At 41.8% G+C, this 23,967-nt stretch overlaps 1 protein-coding gene across 1 annotated transcript in view; it reads right to left on the bottom strand.

Moving 5' to 3' along the window:
• Positions 1–3,679: 3,679 nt before the first annotated feature.
• The window catches only part of snx33 (sorting nexin 33), a 37,105-nt gene continuing 16,817 nt past the window's right edge, over positions 3,680–23,967 (bottom strand). Inside the window, exon 2 of the mRNA XM_029668736.2 lies at positions 3,680–8,308. Coding sequence (XP_029524596.1) covers positions 8,055–8,308 — 254 coding nt within the window. The 3' untranslated portion in view covers positions 3,680–8,054. The remainder of the gene's footprint in view (positions 8,309–23,967) is intronic.

Genomic DNA, 23,967 nt, shown 5'->3' with positions numbered 1-23,967 from the left:
TATTAAGATTTTTTCCACAACTTTGGAAGTATGCTTGGGGTCAATGTCCATTTGGAAGACCCATTTGCGACCAAACTTTAACTTCCTGCTGTCTTGAGATGTTGCTTCAATATATCCACATAATTTTCCTGCCTCCTGATGTCATCTATTTTTTGATGTGCACCAGTCCCTCCTGCAGCAAAGCACCCCCACAACATGATGCTGCCACCCCCATGCTTCACGGTTGGAATGGTGATCTTTGGCTTGCAAGCCTCCCCCTTTCTCCTCCAAACATAATGATGGTCATTATGGCCAAACAGTTCTACTTTTGTTTCATTTCTCGAAAAAGTACGATCTTTGTCCCCATGTACAGTTGCAAACCGTAGTCTGGCTTTTTTATGGCGATTTTGGAGCAGTGGCTTCTTCCTTGCTGAGCGGCCTTTCAGGTTATGTCGAAATAGGACTCGTTTTACTGTGGATATAGATACTTTTGTACCTGTTTCCTCCAGCATATTCACAAGGTCCTTTGCTGTTATTCTGGGCCAATAGATCATCCGGTCACGAACAGCAGACGGGACGAACAGACACCCAGCGGGACACTGGACGGGAGCGGGCTCTGCACGTAACGCCTGGTCAATGTCCGCGTCCAGCTCCCACACTACCGGAGCCACCAGGCAGGGGGCGGGGAGTATGGCAGTGGGCTCCATGGGCCGCTCCTCATACAGCCAGGACAATGGGTCTGCCTTCACGTTCTGGGAGCCTGGTCTGTAGGAAAGGGTGAACAAAAAACGGGTGAAAAACATGGCCCACATTGCCTGGCGAGGATTCAGTCTCCTCGCTGCCCGGATGTACTCCAGATTGCGGTGGTCAGTCCAGATGAGAAAAGGGTGTCCAGCCCCCTCAAGCCAATGTCTCCATGCCTTCAAGGCCTTGACAACAGCCAACAGCTCCCGGTCCCCCATGTCATAGTTTCACTCCACCAGGCTGAGCTTATTCGAGAAGAAGGCACAGCTCGAGAGAGAGAGAGAGAGAGAGAGAGAGAGAGCACAGCTCCTATCCCAGCCTCGGACGCCTCCACCTCCACTATGACCACCAAAGAGGGATCCCGATGGGCCAGCACGGGAGCTGAGGTAAACAGAGCCCTCAGGTGGCTAAAAGCCCTGTCCGCCTCAGCTGACCACTGCAAACGTACCGGGCCCCCCTTCAGCAGTGAGGTAATGGGAGCCGCTACCTGACCAAAATCCCGGATAAACCTCCGGTAGTAATTGGCAAAAGTAATTGGTGGGAGTCGGCCAATCAAGCACGGCTGAATTGCGGTCACTCTCCATCTCCACCCCTGAGGTGGAAATGCTATACCCTAGGAAGGAGATGGACTGTTGGAAGAACAGGCATTTCTCAGCCTTGACGTACAGGTCATGCTCCAACAGGCAACCAAGCACACTGCGCACCAGGGACACATGCTCGGCGCATGTAGCGGAGTATATCAGAATGTCATCAATATACACCACTACACCCTGCCTGTGCAGGTCCCTGAAAATCTCATCTACAAAGGCTTGGAAGACTGATGGCACATTCATCAACCCGTACGGCATGACGAGGTACTCATAGTGCCCTGAGGTGGTACTGAAAGCCGTCTTCCACTCGTCTCCCTCCTGGATACGCACCAGGTTGTAAACGCTCCTGAGATCTAGTTTGGTGAAGAAGCACGCCCTGTGCATTGACTCAATCGTTGTGGCTATGAGCAGTAGTGGGTAACTATATATCACCGTGGTCTGATTCAGACCCCGATAGTCAATACACGGGCGCAGACCTCCCTCCTTCTTCTTCACAAAAAATTAACTCGAGGAGCCGGATGAAGTGGAGGACCGAATGTACCTCTGACGCAGGGATTCGGAAACATATGTTTCCATAGCCTCCGTCTCCGCCTGTGAGAGGGGATACACGTGACTCCTGGGAAGAGCAGCGTCTTCCAGGAGATTTATCGCACAATCGCCCCATCGATGGGTTGGTAATTGAGTCGCCTTCTTTTTGGAGAAGGCGAGAGCCAAATCGGCATATTCAGGGGGAATGTGCATGGTGGAGACCTGGTCTGGACATTCCACTGTAGTAGCACCAACGGAAACCCCTATAAACACCTCCCCGAGCACTCTTGCGACCACCCCGTGAGAGCCCTCTGTGGCCAAGAAACAGTGGGGTCATGACAAGCTAACCAGGGTAGGCCTAGCACCACGGGAAACTCAATAATAAGGAAGAGACTAATTCCCTCTTTGTGACCCCCCTGCGTCACCATGACCAGAGGAGCAGTGGCCTCCCTAATCAACCCTGACCCTAATGGTAAACTATCTAAGGCGTGAACGGGGAAGGGCACAGCCACGGGAACAATAGGGATCCCTAAACTATGGGTGAACGATCTATAACATTTCCAGCCGCGCCTGAATCGACGAGCGCCTTATGCTGGGAATGCAGGGAAAACTCAGGAAATGTGACATACACTCCCGGAAGCGCTCCTCCACCCCTATACCTGCTCCTGCTGACTCCATAAGTTAGGTCCGGAATTCTGTAGGGGGTGCGTACTGGCGGCAGAGAAGTCAAAAAACTGATTTACAACGGCACAGTTTAATAAACAGAACCACCGTAAACAGAACAATAAATCAATGGGTAAACAAAACCCGTTACACATCAGCATGACGTGCACAAGCACTACAATAACCAATTCCAGACAAGGACATGGGGGGAACAGAGGGTTAAATACACAACATGTAATGATGGAATTGAAACCAGGTGTGTGGGAAGACAAGACAAAACAAATGGAAAATGAAAGGTGGATCGGCGATGGCTAGAAGACCGGTGACGTCGACCGCCGATTTGCCGCCCGAACAAGGAGAGAGACCGATTTCAGTCGTGACAGACCCAAGTTAAACAATTTAAAGGCAAAGCTACAAAATACTAATTGAGTGTTTGTAAACTTCTGATGCACTGGGAATGTGATGAAAGAAGCTGAAATAAATCAATTCTCTTTACTATTATTCTGACATTTCACACTCTTAAAATAAAGTGGTGATCCTAACTGACCTAAGACAGGAAATTTTTACTTGGATTAAATGACAGGAATTGTGAAAAAAACTGAGTTTAAATGTATTTGGCTGATAACAGTTCTGACATAAATGGACGTTATGGTGGCATCCTGCTTTTTTTCAGGTGTAGGATCTTAATTTGATCACTCTTTTGTTGATGAGAATTTTGGGCCAAGGCAAGGTACATTTGTGACATTTCTGCAGTGACAACCATTCTTACCGAGCAATGCATACGCCATAGGAATTCTGAGAATACTTGCTGACATAAAATGTATTTTTTTTCCAGCTTTGACGGGGAAACTACTGCAACAAATCAAACTTCCTCTATACAAACTCGTAAAAAAAAACATATTTTTCTTTTACAAGTTTGCGTAGAGGGAGTTTGATTCGTTGCAGTAGTTTCCCAGTTAGCTGCAAAAATATCCATATTATGTGATGTCAAATATCATTGTGTTAATAGCATACGTACCTTTTTGTGTCTTTTACCCAGCAATTTATTAATACAATTTGTATAGTGTGTATTCATACCATATATTCTGAAGGCTCCAGAAAGCACCCCCCATCTTTCCCCAAGGCAACATTAACTCACTGCTCCACGTACAAAGATAGATAAACGACATTCAAAATCAGAATCAGCATGATCGCTTTTATTAAGACTTTCAGAGCCTCCCTTAGTGACATCGTTCCTTGTGCCAAAATCCTAAGACAGTGTGTATTTCAATATAGGAAAATATAACAGAACCATAGGTCTCATCATGCCCGTCCCAGTCTCATTCTCACACATACTCGTGAAGCCAGAATCATCCATGTGAGACTCAGTGTCCTTCCACCAGCCATACAGTTCGTCAACATGTCCTTACATTACCGTTCGCACAGCCAGTCAGAGTCGGTGAGTAACAGTTCACATGGAATCATTTCCAGTCCTTTTCCCCTGAATATTCCTTCTCCCTTTGCCCTGTTAGTCTCTTTCCACAGAGGTTGTCTGACCCATCTCCTCAAAATGTGACCGTATGAATAAGAAAACTATTGAAGACAGCCAACACTCCACCACCTCCTATGTGTGGTCAGCTATTTATTGGAGAGACCCTTTCATTTCATACTGAGTGCTAAATAGTGATACTTTGGTCTTTGTGCAATAAAAAAAATTAAAAAACAGGCGAGAAGATGAGGACATTTCAAAAGAAGTGTTGTGAAACACCTGGTTTTAACATCTACCCATACCCTGGAATGTACGTTGGAAGTGGACCAGCCATTGAGACAACACTCAGTACTGAGTCATAGACAGAGTCAGACTTTTGTGGTTTACTTAGAAGGTAATGGCAGGGCAGTCTTTGTTTATTTACTGAAACTATGGTCTCAAGCATTACTGGAAAAAAAGAGCATCATCCAATAACTTATAGTATTGTTTTTTTGGTGATTGGTTTTTGTCCTGTCAAATTGAAGTGAATGGAAATACATGTCAGGAGATCTCTTTGGGGTCTGTGCTAGACATTTATACTTCAATATTCCATAATCAGAATGAAAACCCTGAGTAGAGTACTGTATTATTTAATGGTACTTGGGGAAAGCCAATTAAAGCATGTGAATGGACCGTTAACTCAAGTAACTATTCAAAGCAACGCATTAATTGTGAACAAGTTAGTGCTCTGTATTTAATCATTTACTTGACTGTTCTTGAGGCAATGCGTTCACTGAGAAGCAGTGTCTCCGTCTTAACCTCTTAGATTCATAATAGTTCTACAGATAGCTCAAACAAACCACAGATCTCTATAAAGTCTCACAAGGTGGCTCCTATTAAAATACATGTGTTATATGACTAGAACAACTTCAATTATTTGGTAATCAACACTGAAATATGTGCGGTAATGATTCAGCTCAGAGAAGAACACTATGTTCAAAGTCAACATTGTTTCTCAAATAAGAGGGGTGATTACTCCTTGTTTACACTTACTGTAACATTAAGTACTTCCAACTTCAAGACTGCTGGCCAAACGTTTGTTGCAACAGAAAGAACAAGGAGTCTATCAATAACCCAACAATTTACAATCGCATGCACGCACACACACCATGATCGACGGGTGCAAAGCTCCTGTGCAAACTCAACTGGAGCACAACTGATTCCAAAGGCCTGTTCCTCCTCAAATGGAAGCAGGTGAAGACATTTGTTTAGAAAATCACACTAAAATGCCTCTGCTCCTTCAAGGCACTTACAGGGACCACGGGGGAAAAGTAACATTCATTCCATGATGTTAATTCTCTTAAGCTATGTAGTGCACCTGCTGCCTCTTGGAACTCTAAAAGCCGCCGACGGGCACAGTCATGGCTTGTATGGAGAGCTATCTCAAGAAGATACATTCAGGTACCACGTTTGCAGTGAACACCTGAGCATTCAAGCCCTTACTCTGAGAAAGAACGGGAGGAGATGGCATGGACTCGGTCATGGTTTTCATACAGTACACGAAAGGGGTTCAGCTTCTACCGTCTACTTAAGGCTACACATGCCTATCTTTGACCCTCTGCAGAGAATTCTTAAATGCCACCTATCAATTGACGTATTAAGATTTGTTGCAAACACCTTAAATAGATGGTATTGTATACAACAACAACAAAAATGTTGGTCATAACATAGCAAAATTGGTGGATTTATGAAGAAGACAATGGTGTAAGTCCCTTGAAACAAAGAATTTAGACTTCGAATTTCAGCCTGGAAAGTGACTATTACGTGAAGTGCACAAACTGGCTTCCCCAGCCTCTTCAAGAACATGCCCTCTTTCTGGCCGAGTCTATGAACCACTTGGCCCATATTCAAGTCACAATAAGCAGAAAGTAATCTTTATAAGGCAGCAACCTCAGTAACCCCTCTCTTCTTTCAAGCCAGGGTTTGTGTGACTATCATGGTCCACCATGAAGAAAGAAAATAAACAGATAAACTTTTCCAGCTTACAGCCGGGCACACACTGGTTAAATCAACATTGTTTCAATACCATTTGTCAACGTATTGTGACGTGGAATCAATGTGGAAAATACAAAAAGTAATCAAACAGTACTGATTTCATCTCATTTCAACCAGCGTTGTAAGCATTGAAATGAGGGTAAAACTTCAACTTCAATACAATGACTTGACCTGAATAACAGATTGATATATCAATCTAATTTCAACATAATCATCAGAACTATGTATACGTTGAAAATGCATTGGAAATTCCACATATAAACATAATATATATATAATCCTATGTTCATCCAGGTTAAGTGTGCAAAACATTAGGAATACCTACCTAATATTGAGCTATATCGCCCCCTCCTTTTTACCCTAAATTCTTGACACAAACCAGTGCGCCTGGCACCTACTACCATACCCCTTTCAAAGGCACTTAAATCTTTTGTCTTGCCCATTCACTCTTGGAATGGCACACAAACACAATCCATGTCTCAATTGTCTCAAGGTTTAAAAAATCATTTTTTAACCTGTCTCCTCCCCTTCATTTACACTGATTGAAGTGGAGTGAACAAGTGATCATAGCTTTCACCTGGTCAGTCTGTGTAATGGAAAGACCAGGTGTTCTTAATGTTTTGTACACTAAGTGTATGAAACTGGTTGACATTTTGTGTTGGGGAGTAGCGAACTACATGAAGTTCAACTAGTAATTTAACTACATTTGAAGAAGCTAGGTGGTAGTTGAACTAGTCAAAAAAAAATATATATATATATATATGGGTGAAGTAGGAAATATTTTGGGGGGGTTTCGGCATCAGACCTGCCAAATTCTCACTTGAAACTTACATATTCTATTCAAATGACATATTCCATTAATGTATGACCCCAAAGTGAACTGTTCTTGCAATTTGTAGTCTATGACATTTCAAATTTACATACAATAATTTTTCTGAATTATGTACTTCGGATATATTGAACTACTTTTTCAAAGTAACCTTAGTTAAGTAAACTATATTTTTCTTAAGGGTAGCTTTCTTAAGGGTAGAATTTTATATTTGATTAGACATATTTAGTTTAACCTAGTCAAATTGTATGTTTGAATCAACGTCAGTTTCAACTTCATGTCATCATGAAGAGGTCAATTCAGCATCCTAATTATAAAGCTAATGGTAACTACTTCTATACTTCTAAAGATCCAATCAGCCATAGTTGAATGACAGTATACCTAGCGTTGAAATGATGGTAGTCTTTGGGAAAATTAGATGTCAATGTAGCTTACATAATAAACCCAACCTCACTCCAAACTTACTTTCACATGCAGCTAGTGTAAGAAAAGTTAGAGGAGTTACTTTCAACTATTCAAAAGTGTATGGAAGCTGACCAATGTCTAACTGTGTTGACATGATAGGGCAGCTGAATTGAACACTGCTTGTTTCTCAAGCTAGGCAGGGTACATAGAGGAAGGCATCTATCTGTATGGTAGACTTGTTTCACTGAAGTGCATTACCTCTCCGTAGGTGTCAATTTTCAGGCAGGAATCGTTGGACTGTGGCTTACCATTTTATTTCAACATACATCTATTTAGGTTGATGGCATGACGTTGAAACAATGATGTTGATTCAAACATACAATTTTACTATCAGCATTGACACAAGTTCAAATAACATATGTCTAATCAAATATGAAATTCAACTTCATTTCAACCACCCAAAGTTGAAGATTTTTTACATTTCTACGTGGACTTTTCAACGCAATTTCCACGTATTTAATTGTTATGATGATTATGTTGAAATTAGATTGATGTAACAACCTGTTAATCAGGTTAAGTCTCTGTAGTTAAGTTGAAGTTTTACCCTAATTTCAATGATGAAAACTTTGTTCAAATCCAATGTATTTTCCACGTCACAATAAATTGACAAATTACATTTAAACAACCAGTGTGTGTCCAGTGGGATGTCTCGGTTTCCAATAGGATTTTTGACAACCCCTGAAGAGGCCCCGTTGAACTTGGCGGTCATTTCGGATCAAAAGGATAACGTCAGGGCTGATGACAAGCCCAGCCTCTACAGGTTGTCGTACATGTGCAGGGTACGCTCCAGCTGTTGGCCCACGCGCTGGTAGAAGGCGATCTGCTGTTTGATGTAGGCCTGCATCATCTCCTTGAAGTCCACCTCGCGGCGCTGGTGGAAGTGGTTCATCTCAGCCTGTAGAGCAAATCCCACTGTCCGGCAGCGTTTACGCACTCCGTCTGCCTCTTCCTGGTCCATTTTCCCTTCGTCGCTCATCCGCTGACTCTCTTTGACCTTGGCAAACGCACCTGAGGAAAGAGAGAGCAGTTGGCGGTTAGCTAGCTACTGATAAATGAGTGTTACTACCTGTGGAGGGAGAAGTTTGCGGTTAGCTAGCTACCGATACAATAGAAATACTATGACCTGTGGAGAGAGCAGTTAGCAAGCTACCGATACAATGAATATGCTATGACTTGTGGGCTAGCTAGCTACCGATACAATGAATATGGTATGACTTGTGGGCTAGCTAGCTACCGATACAAGGGAAATGCTACTACTACCAGTGCATGCGTGTGGACCTAGCATGACCTGTATAGGACAATGACATCTTGAAAATCATATTCAGGTTAGACATTTGAATGGCGTTCGAATTTGAGGGCTATGATCAGTAATTGTAAAAACTTGTACGACTTGTTCATATGCTTTTTTTTTATTTTTTAAGTTATATTTCTTGTTTTTCAATCAACCAACAAAACACATTCCACATTCATAGATGTGACAGACTTTAAAAAAATAGAAATAAAGAATAATAATAATAATATATTGCAGCAGCACTATCAAGGTTCTTATTAGCTATTTCCAGCCTTAGCTGAGACGACGCGCAAATAATTAGTTTTTAGATTTTACAGCACCTTACACAACATGTATCTGCTCATTTCCCTAATCACCCCATTCACTCTGTCCAATTTGAAATATAGTTGAGTAGTGGAGACCAGAATCTATCTAACTTGGGCTGTCTCTTGCGGAGGTCATAAGTGAGCTTTTCAAGAGGGAGAAAGTCAACAATCTGGTCAATCCACATTTTAAATGTCGGAGGGGTATTAGAGGTCCACAATAGAAGAATACATTTCTTAGCAAAGTATGTAATAGTCATAAGCAAAGTTCATATGTTTTTGAGACATTTTGGAAAACATGACAGCCTTGTGAGACTTTAGCTTCCTCATAGTCTCGTAAAACCTGTCCTTTGCTGAGCTGGAATATTACAGGCGACAAGAGATTGGCAAGATAAGGCACCCTCCAACCTTTAACTTCTTTGGGATAGGGGGCAGCATTTTCACTTTTGGATGAATAGTGTGCCCAGAGTAAACTGCCTCCTACTTAGTCCCAGATGTGTGACGACCCTCCCAACTCCGCCCACCGGCATCCTAATAAGGAAACAACAAAGAGAGAATACGGCCGTATTCTCTCTTTGTTGTTTCCTTATTAGGATGCCGGTGGGCGGAGTTGGGAGGGTCGTCACAGATGCTAATATATGCATTATTAGTAGTATTGGATAGAAAACAATCTGAAGTTTCTAAAACTGTTTGAATGATGTCTGTGAGTATAACATAACTCATAAGGCAGGCAAAAACCTGAGAAAACATCTAAACAGGAAGTCGGAAATCTGAGGTTTGTAGTTTTTGAACTCCCTATCGAATACACAGTGGTATATGGGTCACCTTGCACTTCCTAAGGCTTCCACTCAATGTCAACCGTCTTTAGAGCGTTGTTTCAGGCTTCTACTGTGAAGGGGGGACGGATGAGAGATGTTTGACCAAAGGGTCTGGCAGCAGCCTCGTTCTTACTCACGCGCATTTCACATGATAGGTAGCTCTCGTTCCATTGCTCAATGGAATTCTCCGATTGGAACATTATTGAACATTTATGATAAAAACATCCTAAAGATTTATTCTATACTTAGTTTGACAAGTTTCTACGACCTCTAATATAACTTTTTGAACTTTTCGTCCGACGTTCGTCTGGACCTGAACGTGCGTTTGGATTTGTTTACCAAACAACCTAACAAAAGAAGCTATTTGGACATAAATTATGGACATTATCGAACAAATCAAACATTTTTTGTGGAACTGGGATTCCTGGGAGTGTATTCTGATGAAGATCATCAAAGGTAAGTGAATATTTATAATGCTATTTCTGACTAATGTTGACTGCGCAACATGGCGGATATTTCTTTTGGATGGTTTGTGCTTTGAGTGCCGTACTCAGATTATGCTTTTTCCGGAAAGTATTTTTGAAATCTGACACAGTGGTTGCATTAAAGAGAAGTATATCTAAAGTTCCATGCATAACACTTTAATTTTCATCAACATTTTAGAATTAGTATTTCTGTGAACAGATGTGGCTCTCTGCAAAATCACAGCATGTTTTTGAACTACTGAACATAACACACCAATGTAAAATTAGATTTTTGGATATAAATATGCACTTTATCGAACAAAACATACATGTATTGTGTAACATGAAGTCCTATGAGTGTCATCTAATGAAGATCATCAACGGTTAGTGATTAATTTTATCTCTATTTGTGGTTTTTGTGACTCCTCTCTTTGGCTGGAAAAATGGCTGGGTTTTTTTGGTGGTGACCTAACATAATCGTTTGTGGAGCTTTCGCTGTAAAGCATTTTTGAAATCAGAATCTGTGGGTGGATTAACGAGAATTGTATCTTTAAAATGGTGCCTAATACTTGTATGTTTGAGAAATTTGATTTATGAGATTTCTGTTGATTTGTATTTGGCGCCCTGCAATTTCATTGGCAGAATCTGCTTTAGACCAAATAGAGCATATTACGCCATAGACTTAACTGCAGCAGTAACAGTACACAAATCATGTTACTGTAAGAAACAACAGCTAACACAACTCACTGAATTCAAAACAGATGTAGCAATTAAATGTTGCTTCCTTCATCAAGCTTTCAAGTGTTCACAATCTTACTACATTACACATGTAGGCTAGGCTTCTCATCGACGGGGCTGTAGTGGAGCAGGTTGAGAGCTTCAAGTTCCTTGGTGTCCACATCAACAACAAACTAGAATGGTCCAAACACACCAAGACTGTTGTGAAGAGGGCACGACAAAGCCTATTCCCCCTCAGGAAACTTTAAAAAATTGGCATGGGTCCTGAGATCCTCAAAAGGTTCTGCAGCTGCAACATCGAGAGCATGGTTGCATCACTGGCTGGTACGGCAATTGCTCGGCCTCTGACCGCAAGGCACTACAGAGGGTAGTGCGTACGGCTCAGTACATCACTGGGGCTAAGCTGCCTGCCATCCAGGACCTCGACACCAGGCGGTGTCAGAGGAAGGCCCTAAAAATTGTCAAAGACCCCAGCCACCCCAGTCATAGACTGTTCTCTCTACTACAGCAAGGCAAACGATACCGAAGTGCCAAGTCTAGGACAAAAAGGCTTCTCAACAGTTTTTACCCCCAAGCCATAAGACTCCTGAACAAGTAATGAAATGGCTACCCGGACTACTTACATATTGTGCCCTCCCACCCCTCTTTTTTACGCTGCTGCTACTCTCTGTTTATCATATATACATAGTCACTTTAACTATACATTCATGCACATACTACCTCAATTGGGTTGACCAACCAGTGCTCCCGCACATTGGCTAACCGGGCTATCTGCATTGTGTCCCGCCACCCACCACCCGTCAATCTCTCTTTTACTCCACTGCTACTCTCTGTCCATCATATATGCATAGTCACTTTAACCATATCTACCTGCACATACTACCTCAATCAGCCTGACTAACCGGTGTCTGTATGTAGCCTCGCTACTTCTATAGCCTCGCTACTGTATATAGTCTTTTTACTGTTGTTTTATTTCTTTACCTACCTATTGTGTCGCTGAGTCATCATAATGCTTTAGCAAATGTACCTAATTTATATCCCTCTAACTGCCCTGAATACCTCTGCTGATCCTATAGCTATTGCATGCAGCAATCATATGCTTTTGAACCAGATTTATGATGTTAGCACTTAGACGGTGTGCCCTATTAGGAAGTACATTATGTGCAGCTCACCCTGCACTAACATAAATAAAATGAGAATATCTACTCTGCTAATCTTTCCAGTAAAGCAATGAAAACAATCAAGCATCCCAGAAAAGTTATCAAAATAGCCCACGTTAACATATGTAGCTTAAGAAACAAGGTTCATTAACATAATAACTTGCTACCGACTGATATTGCCAACTAATTTAATTATTTTTTCATTGGCAAGATTAGCAAATTTAGGCATGACATGCCAGCAACAAATGCTGACACAACACATCCAAGTATATCTGACCAAATTATGAAAGACAAGAATTGTAATTTTGAATTCCGTAAAGAGAATGTGGAAGAGGCACATTTTTTTGACAACAATGACAAGCCACAGGGGTCTGACAAAATGGAACATTTTGGAAGATGACTGCTGATAATAGTGTACGATATTGCCACTCCTATTTGCCATATCTTCAATTTAAGCCTACTAGAAAGTGTGTGCCCTCAGGCCTGAAGGGAAGCAAAAGTCATTCCGCTACCTAAGAATAGTAAAGCCCCCTTTACTGGCTCAAATAGCCGACCAATCAGCCTGTTTACAAACCCTTAGATACGTTTTGGACCAGATACAATGCTATTTTACAGTAAACAAATTGACAACAGACTTTCAGCACGCTTATAGGTAAGGACATTCAACAACCCAGCCAAATAGCATTGCACTTCGGTTGTCATCTGATGAAAATGAAGTTATTTTCTGCAGAATGTGTTGCACAAATGTGTATATATATCTATATATACTGTGAAGGAAACTATAGATGCACATCCCAGATCACTCTATTGAAGCAAAAAAAAAACACTGTTGACTTTCAATATAAAACGTGACCCCTGTCAATACACAGCTAAACTCATATGCTCCAGCTTTCTCCCGTTGTGCTATTTACAAACAAACACATGACTGGTTCAACTGTTCTGGGGAACGATGGTAAGCTTCATAATGTGACAGGTGAAATTAAAGAAACCGATCTGCTTTATCTCCTAATGCATTGCACAAGTTGACTACAGGCATTTACTTAAAAAGTAGCTACAAATATAAAAATATATTGAAAAACTTCTAAGAAATAGTTTCAACGGTATTGAGGGTATTGAAAAACCATGCAATGGCTATTTCCAAATTCCTATGTATAGGGTATATACGGTATACCGCCCAAACCTATTCTATAACAGCATTTCCTTAAATGCAACATCAAAACATTATTTAATTAACTATTTAACTCTATAATTTGTTTACAAGCACGATAGCTGTATTTTTAGTTTATGAGTAGAGCTGAGCAAGTATTGCTTTTTGAAGTTGGTTTGGTTTCGGTAAAAAAAAATCAATTTTGGTTTTGATACATTTTTTTCTAAACATGAAATGCACTATGCATTATGTGGGTTGAATGCTGTAACAACACAGAATAAAACAATTTTTAAAAGTCCCATGATGTTAGTGACTGCCCATTACTGCTTATCACTTATTAACCATAATTTACTCACTTTATTACTTTATTTTAATACAATATTTCAGCTGTTGTGTATTTTACATTTGTTTTTTTGATGACTTTATTATTTCATTCAAGTCATCATCTCATCTCTATAGAGCTGCTGCCTGTGCTGCTTGACAAAATCACTATTTTTGTCACGATGTGCGCAACTGATTGAAGGTAAGTCAGGTGCAGGAGAGCAGAGATGGGTGATAACAGGTGCACTTTATTCATGCCCATGGAAAACAGCGATAACGCCCAAAGTACACAAACGGTACAATAAACAAAACACACGGGTCAAACACATACCCGGCGCAAACCAGCCTGATGTGAACCACACGTAACAAACAAACAATTCCACACACAGACATGGGGGGAACAGAGAGTAATATACATTAGTCGCTCAGCGGTAGCCAATCGTCTTTTTCAATGAGTTCAAATCACATGAATGCATCCAACTGGCATTTATGATTTCACAACTTGTAAATTCCCACCTCCCACATGGTTACAAATGCAGCATCAAAGTAGAAACTTGAGAGGCCCAACATAACAATCCTGTCACAACAAACAATGCCAGGAACATTGTGAATGCTGAACATTGTGAATGGCATCTCATTGTCCTGCTGTACCAAACCCAACCGTGACCCTAAAACCGCAATATGTGCACAATGTGTTTGGTGAATTTTTACAACCCTACCGTCAATACTTTATTTTATTTTATTAAGCTTACCGGTAGTCCCCAGTTACATGTTATTTACAAGCACACAATAAGAGACCAGAGCTTTGTTGTGCAGCACACACCAGGTGATCTAGTTACAGTATGAAATTCACAACTAAATGTTTGCCAGCTAGATATCTTATAACCTAACTATTAAGTTAACGGTCTAAAATGTGCTAAATGTTCTGCAGTTGTGAATTTGGTTGCTAACTTAGTAGCTAGTTATCTTTCTAAGTGGTTAGCTTCTTGCAATCAAGCTCCTCTTGGCAACAGCAGACTCTCCTGGTTTGAGAGCCTTTATGTCTAATATTTGTTTTGTGCATGTAGCAAACTGTGAGTAGCATTGTAGTTACTTGTATAACTTTATGAACTGACATGTCTGTAGTGCAAATAGTTTATGTCAGAGGAGATCGTATAATAACTGCATATTCGCTATGGAACTTTACATGTACACTACCAGTCAAAAGTTTTAGAACACCTGCTCATTCAAGGGTTTTTCTTTATTTTTACTATTTTCTAAATTGTACAATAATAGTGAAGACATCAAAACTATTAAATAACACATATGGAATCATGTAGTAACCAAAAAAGTGTTAAACATATCAAAATGTATTTTATATTTGAGATTCTTCAAATAGCCACCCTTTGCCTTGATGACAGCTTTGCACACTCTTGGCATTCTCCCAACCAACTTCACCTGGAATGCTTTTCCAACAGCTTTAAAGGAGTTCCAACATACGCTTCGCACTTGTTGGCTGCTTTTCCTTCATTCTGCGGTCCGACTCATCCCAAACAATCTCAATTTGATTGATGTTGGGGGATTGTGGAGGCCAGGTCATCTGATGCAACACTCCATCACTCTCCTTCTTGGTAAAATAGCCCTTACACAGCATGGAGGTGTGTTGGGTCATTGTCCTGTTGAAAAACAAATTATAGTCCCACTAAGCCCAAACCAGATGGGATGGCGTGCTGTATCTCTGTAGAATGCTGTGGTAGGTGGAATGAGTAGGTGATCTAAAACTTTTGACCTGATCTCTCTTTTGAAGAACATATCAAGACTGTTTCAAGGACAGCTTTTTTCCATCTACGCAACATTGCAAAAATCAGAAACTTTCTGTCCAAAGATGATGCAGAAAAATGTATCCATGCTTTTGTCACTTCTAGGTTAGACTACTGCAATGCTCTACTTTCCGGCTACCCGGATAAAGCACTAAATAAACTTCAGTTAGTGCTAAATACGGCTGCTAGAATCCTGACTAGAACCCAAAAAATTGCTCATATTACTCCAGTGCTAGCCTCCCTACACTGACTTCCTGTCAAGGCAAGGGCTGATTTCAAGTTTTTACTGCTAAACTACAAAGCATTACATGGGCTTGCTCCTACTTATCCCTCTGATTTGGTCCTGCCGTACATACCTACACGTACGCTACGGTCACAAGACGCCTCCTAATTGTCCCTAGAATTTCTAAGCAAACAGCTGGAGGCAGGGCTTTCTCCTATAGAGCTCCATTTTTATGGAATGGTCTGCCTACCCATGTGAGAGACGCAGACTCGGTCAAGTCTTTACTGAAGACTCAGGGGGTCATATGATTGAGTGTAGTCTGGCCCAGGAGTGTGAAGGTGAACGGAAAGGCTCTGGAGCAACGAACCGCCCTTGCTGTTTCTGCCTGGCCGGTTCCCCTCTTTCCACTGGGATTCTCTGCCTCTAACCCTATTACAGGGGCTGAGTCACTGGCTTACTAGGGCTCTTTCATACCGTCCCTAGGAGGGGTGCATCACTTGAGTGGGTTGAGTCACTGATGTGATCTTCCTGTCTGGGTTGGCGCCCCCCCTTGGGTTGTGCCGTGGCGGAGATCTTTGTGGGCTATACTCGGCCTTGTCTCAGGATGGTAAGTTGGTGGTTGAAGATATCCCTCTAGTGGTGTGGGGGCTGTGCTTTGGCAAAGTGGGTGGGGTTATATCCTTCCTGTTTGGCCCTGTCCGGGGGTGTCATCGGATGGGGCCACAGTGTCTCCTGACCCCTCCTGTCTCAGCCTCCAGTATTTATGCTGCAGTAGTTTATGTGTCGGGGGGCTAGGGTCAGTTTGTTATATCTGGACTACTTCTCCTGTCCTATCCGGTGTCCTGTGTGAATTTAAGTATGCTCTCTCTAATTCTCTCTTTCTTTCTTTCTCTCTCTCGGAGGACCTGAGCCCTAGGACCATGCCTCAGGACTACCTGACATGATGACTTCTTGCTGTCCCCAGTCCACCTGGCCGTGCTGCTGCTCCAGTTTCAACTGTTCTGCCTTGGATTATTATTATTTGACCATGCTGGTCATTTATGAACATTTGAACATCTTGGCCATGTTCTGTTATAATCTCCACCCGGCACAGCCAGAAGAGGACTGGCCACCCCACATAGCCTGGTTCCTCTCTAGGTTTCTTCCTAGGTTTTGGCCTTTCTAGGGAGTTTTTCCTAGCCACCGTGCTTCTACACCTGCATTGCTTGCTGTTTGGGGTTTTAGGCTGGGTTCCTGTACAGCACTTTGAGATATCAGCTGATGTACGAAGGGCTATATAAATACATTTGATTTGATTTCGTGCACTTTTTAGCATTGCTAGCCTTCGTATTGAAAATAGCGCCACTTGTGTTCAGTGTCGGTATGAAGGTATGACAATCTGGATACCGCCCAACCCTAGTTTCTATCGAAATCCAGGCTGCAGTCTGAGTAAGCATGTAGGTTTCCCTGTGTATATGTTATAACGTACATAACATATGAAAATATTGTATCTGTCCATTACGTACATGGGGCATTTCAGAACCTACACTGTGATTGATGTGCTAAATAAATACAATTAGTAATAGTGGTAGTCATCATAGTAGTAATGGTAGTTGTAGAAAATTGGTATCTCTTTACTCATGTCAATCCACTGGAATAAATGCTTACTAATAAATGTCCCAATGGCCTAGAAAGTGACCACTAGATTTGTTTATTTAGTCCAACCAGATGGCTTTCCTTAGCTACTGTACCACCACTTGTGACCATTCTAAGTTGTGGAGAGAATTGAGCTATATTATAAGTCACAGTGAGAGTGAAACTGGTATGCTAACCATGCTATGCAATTGAGGAAGAGTGACAGAAAGAGAGAAGGGGGAATAGAGAGGAAGAGGAGAGAGGGCGAGAGGGGTGGGGGGCAGAAGAGATTAATTGTGAACACAACCACTCTGGTGAATTAAACACAGGAATCTCCAGTACAATTTTGTGCATTCCCCTTTCCCACACAGGCCTCCAGACTGCTACCATTTAGGGACAGTTCAATATTTATTTGGGGGTAGTCCAAATAGGGGAGGATTGTTAAAAATAAATTGCTTTCGGGAGGGTTGTTGGACCCTTTGACTTGGCTGTGCGAGTAAAACATTTTGTTGGTCGCATCGGTGTGAGCTGCACATTCTACATGGTCACCTCACTCAAAGCATCTAATTGTCTAAAAACAAGATTTGGTCATACAGTAAAGTGCATTCTCCTATAATGTCTGCCCTGCTGCTGTGCCTGTTTCGCAGGGGCCTGGATGCTGTGATGAGTGAGCCACTCTCAATGGCTCTCCCACTGTGCTCCGGGAGAAAAAAATGCTTCCTGATTGTATAACGTTTCAAAATCAAGAAGAAAAACCCCAGCTATCCTGTGTAATACTTGTTGTAAGAGTTGAAGAGAGGGGGTTCTCAGCTTTCTGTAGGTATACGTTTTATGTTTCAACTCAATTTTGAGCTCTATTGCAACTCTTTTTGCAACCAACATCTTTTATATGGCTTTGAGATACAGAGCGCACCAAATGCGCATTGGCCATTGCGAGTGCATGGGCCTCATTGGGTAGTAGGCTAAGACTGCTACGTTTTTTTAGGACATTACATTTACAGTTATATTAATACATGGCTACTACCAGTGGGTATTATATTTAGAATAACGATATAGCTAATGTGTTTTGAGTTTCCACTTACTCAGGTTGTGAATTAAATCTGCCTATGATATTCATTCACATAAAGATGTAGGCAAATTCATGTTTATTGAACTAAAACATATCTATTAGGGCTGTCCCCGATTGAAAAAGATCTTGGTCGACCGAGTCGTCCTAGTCTTTCGAATAATTGATTGGTCTAAATGTTTCAACTGATTTTTCCCATATATAGACAGACACACCCTATGTGTTTGAATAATAAAATCAACTACATATGCACTGAGCTTGTCTGATGCTTTATGCACACACAAATGACTCAAGAAAGAGCCTGATGATCACACTGTGTTAAAAAAAAATCCAGCGCATGCCTGTGTGACTGAAGCACGTTGTCTCACTCTCCTCCCTACTGCAGCGAAACGGCACCAAAGCACAGCAAGTGTTTATTGAACTGTCTGTGCTGAAGCTGCAAAATAATTTCAGTCATTTATTATTCTCTTTTTCTGACTGAAAAGTTATGTTACCGAAATCCCTAATTTGTTTACGATTTATTCCCTCAACCCTGCTCTCTTTACGTGGATCAAGTAAGCGTCGCAGGCGACCAATAGGGCCTCGCCTATCATAATCACATCAATAAATTGGTTACAAAAAACTCAGAACACAGTAATGACGAAAGCAAAAAGGATGAGGAGGACATGAAAAAGAAACTCGAAACGGGCAAATGTTTACTGGTTGCTCAGGAGGGAAAGGGGAAGTCAGATCTGTGGAAGACATTTGACGTAGTTGTGGAAACTAGGGATGCACTATATATTGGTGAACATATTGGAATTAGCCAATATTAGCTAAAAATGCCAACATCGGTATCAGCCAGATGTCTAGTTTAAAGGCCATGTTAACTTTTTTAGGATAGAGGGCAGCATTCGGAATTTTGGATGAAAAGCGTGCCCGAAGTAAACTGCCTGCTACTCAGGCCCAGATATGTATATAATTGGTAGATTTGGATAGAAAACACTCTAAAGTTTCCAAAACTGTTAGAATAATGTCTGTGAGTATAACAGAACTGATTTGGCAGGTGAAAACCCGAGGAAAATCCATCCAGGAAGTGCCATTATTTTGAAATGGCTGTTTATCCAATGAAAGCCTATCCACCATTTAACTTAATTGGGATAGGGGGCAGTATTGTCACGTCCGGATGAAAAGCGTGTCCGAAGATATGCATATTATTAGAAGATTTGGATAGAAAACACTCTGAAGTTTCTAAAACAGTTCGAATGATGTCTTTGAGTATAACAGAACTTATTTGGCAGGCGAAACATTTACATTTAAGTCATTTAGCAGACGCTCTTATCCAGAGCGACTTACAAATTGGTGCGTTCACCTTAAGACATCCAGTGGAACAGCCACTTTACAATAGTGCATCTAAATCTTTTAAGGGGGGGGGTGAGAAGGATTACTTTATCCTATCCTAGGTATTCCTGAAAGAGGTGGGGTTTCAGGTGTCTCCGGAAGGTGGTGATTGACTCCGCTTTCCTGGCGAAACCCCGAGGACAAACCATTCAGACATTTTTTTGAGGTCACTCTCTTTTCAATGAGTTTTCATTGGGAATACAGATTTCTAAGGGACTTGCTTGCAGTTCCTATCGCTTCCACTGGATGTGGAGGTTTTTCCTTTGAGAAATGAAGAAGTAGCACTGTTCAGAACGAGGGTAGAGAGAAGTGTACTCTTTGTTAGAGGCATGTGACCTGAAAGCTTGCTACACTTTGTTTTCCTCCGGTATTGAACACAATTCATCCCGTCTTAAATCTGATCGATTATTTATGTAAAAAAATACCTAAAGTTGTATTAGGAAAGTTGTTTGAAATGTTTGGACAAAGATTACAGATAACAGGGCCTCCCGGGTGGCGCAGTGGTTAACGCCGCTGTACTGCAGCGCCAGCTGTGCCAACAGAGACCCTGGGTTCGTCGTCCGTGTTAGGGAGGGTTTGGCCGTGACTAATCTACTTGGCTGCTGACTGTTTGTAATGTTTTGTTTGCTGAGCGCTGTCCTCAGATAATCGCATGGTTAGCTTTCGCCGTAAAGCCTTTTTGAAATCTGACACGACGGCTGGATTAACAACAAGTTAAGCTTTATTTTGATGTGTTGCACTTGTGATTTCATGAAAGTTAAATATTTATAGAAATTTAATTTGAATTTGGCGCACTGCAATTTCACCAGAATTTGTCGAGATGGGACGCTAGCGTCTCACTGACCCATATGAAGTTAAAAACCGATGTCAAAGCTGCCGTGCATACCTATATGATGTTATTATGCCATGTAAAATGTTGCGCTATACGTGCAACACAGCATTACTAACCTAGCCCACACAATGTCTGCTGTGTGGATCGAGCAGTCAACAAGTCGAGCAGTCATTTGAAAGAGTAAGAAAATTTAAGCGAAACAACTCCAAGTCAAAATCCATTAAAGCCAAGATAATGGAATTCATTGCCCTTGACAATCAACTGTTCTCTGTCGTGGGTGATGTTGGCTTTCGCCGATCGGTCAAGTACCGGTACACACTACTAACTGCGCTATTTTTCAGATGTTGCCCTACCGGAGTTACACAGCGTCACAACTATTAGCTTCATGACATACATACTATGGAACGCTTTGCGTGTCAATACAGTAGCACTGTCAAAGCTGTACAAAAAAAGTCTACAAACAATCAAACACTGGCCACGAACGATGTGTTTACAATACCGTGTTGGGAATAAAGCATAATTTGTTCGACCGCAACTTCTGGGGTAGCTAGCTTTCGCTTGGTACCTAGCTAGCACCAATACAACCAGCCTGAAAACAATGACCAGCAGAAACTGCAGTCATTTTCATTATTCTTAGCAATTCATTCCAGTTCTCTGCTGCCAATGACTGGAACGAACTGCAAAAATCACTGAAGCTGGAGACTCATATCTCCCTCACTAGCTTTAAGCACCAGCTGTCAGAGCAGCTCACAGATCAATGCACCTGTACATAGCCCATCTGTAAATAGCCCATTCAACTACCTCATCCCCATACTGTTATTTATTTTGCTCCTTTGCACCCCAGTATCTACTTGCACACTCATATTCTGTACATCTATCACTGCAGTGTTTAATTGCTATATTGTAATTATTTCACCACTATGGCTTATTTATTGCCTTACCTCCCCTTTCCTACCTCATTTGCACACACTTTTTCTATTGTATTATTGACTGTATGTTTGTTTATTCCATGTGTAACTCTGTGTTGTTGTTTGTGTCGCACTGCTTTGCTTTATCTTGGCCAGGTCGCAGTTGTAAATGAAAACTTGTTCACAACTAGCCTACCTGGTTAAATAAAGGTGAAATAAAATAAATGTTAAAATATTATGTATGTATGTATGTATGTATGTAAGTATATATATATATATATATATATATATATATATATATATATAGCCAGCTAACTAACTAAACAAAAAAAGAAACGTCCTCTCACTGTGAACTGCGTTGATTTTCAGCTTAACATGTATAAATTTGTATGAACATAACAAGATTCAACAACTGAGACATAAACTAAACAAGTTCCACAGATATTTGACTAACGGAAATGGAATAATGTGTCCCTGAACAAAAGGGGGGGCGGAATCAAAATCAAAAGTAACAGTCAGTATCTGGTGTGGCCACCAGCTGCATTAAGTACTGCAGTGCATCTCCTCCTCATGGACTGCACCAGATTTGCCAGTATTTGCTGTGAGATGTTACCCCATTCTTCCACCAAAGCACCTGCAAGTTCCTGGACATTTCTGGGGGGAATGGCCCTAGCCCTCAACCTCCGATCCAACAGGTCCCAGACATGCTCAGTGGGATTGAGATCCGGGCTCTTCACTGGCCATGGCAGAACACTGACATTCCTGTATTGCAGGAAATCAAGCACAGAACAAGCAGTATGGTTGGTGGCATTGTCATGCTGGATGAGCCTGCGGGAAGGGTATCACATGAGGGAGGAGGATGTCTTCCCTGTAACGCACAGCGTTGAGATTTCCTGCAATGACAACAAGCTCAGTCCGATGATGCTGTGACACACCGCCCCAGACCATGACGGACCCTCCACCTCCAAATCGATCCTTCTCCAGAGTACAGGCCTCGGTGTAACGCTCATTCCTTCGACGATAAACGCAAATCCGACCCTCGCCCTAGGTGAGACAAAACCGCGACTCGTCAGTGAAGAGCACTTTTTGCCAGTCCTGTCTGGTCCAGCGACAGTGGGGTTGTGCCCATAGGCAACGTTGTTGCCGGTGATGTCTGGTGAGGACCTGCCTTACAACAGGCCTACAAGCCCTCAGTCCTGCCTCACAGTCTATTGCGGATAGTCTGAGCACTGATGGAGGGATTGTGTGTTCCTGGTGTAACTCCGGAAGTTGTTTTTGCCATCCTGTACATGTCCCGCAGGTGTGCTGGTCGGATGTACCGATCCTGTGTAGATGTTGTTACACGTGGTCTGCCACTGCGAGGACAATCAACTGTCTGTCCTGTCTCCCTGTAGCGCTGTCTTAGGCGTCTCACAGTACGTTCATTGCAATTTATTGTCCTGGCTACATCTGCAGTCCTCATGCCTCCTTGCAGCATGCATAAGGCACATTCACACAGATGAGCAGAGACCCTGGGCATCTTTCTTTTGGTGTTTTTCAGAGTCAGTAGAAAAGGCCTCTTTAGTGTCCTACGTTTTCATAACTCACCTTAATTACCTACCGTCTGTAAGATGTTAGTGTCTTAATGACTGTTCCACAGGTGCATGTTCATTAATTGTTTATGGTTCATTGAACAAGCATGGGAAACAGTGTTTAAACGCTTTACAATGAAGATCTGTGAAGTTACTTGGATTTTTACGAATTATCTTTGAAAGACAGGGTCCTGAAAAAGGGACGTTTCTTTTTTGCTGAGTTTATATAGATACTGAAACAGATGTCGTTTTGCTGTTTTTGGGGAAGAACATTGACCAGCACTGTAGGTGCGTGAGACAACTTTACCAGCATCATAGCATACGTATCGATGAATCTTTGTGACATATGAAATAAGAGTGATAGTTTAATCAATGTGTAATAACTACGTAAACATTTTTGAACGTGTTAAATAATTATGTGACGTGCAGTCATATTTTGGTCCTGATTGGTCAACAAGCTTTTTCAACACGTCAAACAGTGTTATTTGACACATCAAACAGTGTTATTTGACGTGTATCTTTTTTGACATGCAAAGACCCAAACGGCGTTCCATAGAAGTCCTGGTTGAGAATGAAAGGACTGAACAAATGAAGAACCAAACAGCACAGCAAATAAGTGAAAGAAGTAGGTTTTGATTATGTTTTACCGGTAATGGGGACAATTGGTCAGTGTGGTGTGTGTGTGTAACCTATTTAACTAGGCAAGTCAGTTAAGAACAAATTCTTATTTACAATGACGGCCTACCCCGACCAAACACGAACGACGCTGTGCCAATTGTGCGCCACCCTATGGGACTCCCAATCACGGCGGATGTGATACCGCCTGGATTCGAACCAGGGACTGTAGTGACACCTCTTGCACAGATGCAGTGCCTTAGAACGCTGTGTCCCTGTGTGTGTTAAATATTTAATCGTACTAGAATACTAAAAAAGCCGCTAAAATTTTAAGTATCGGTATCAGGTTTTTTGGCAAGAAAAATATTGGATATCGGTATCGGCCAAAATGTCATATCGGTGCATCACTAGTGGAAACTAC

The sequence above is a fragment of the Oncorhynchus nerka genome, linkage group LG9a (assembly GCF_034236695.1).
Source record: "Oncorhynchus nerka isolate Pitt River linkage group LG9a, Oner_Uvic_2.0, whole genome shotgun sequence".
In the NCBI taxonomy this organism is placed as follows: Eukaryota; Metazoa; Chordata; class Actinopteri; order Salmoniformes; family Salmonidae; genus Oncorhynchus; species Oncorhynchus nerka.
Note: the sequence above shows the minus strand (reverse complement) of the source record. Positions and strands in the feature narration are given on the sequence as shown.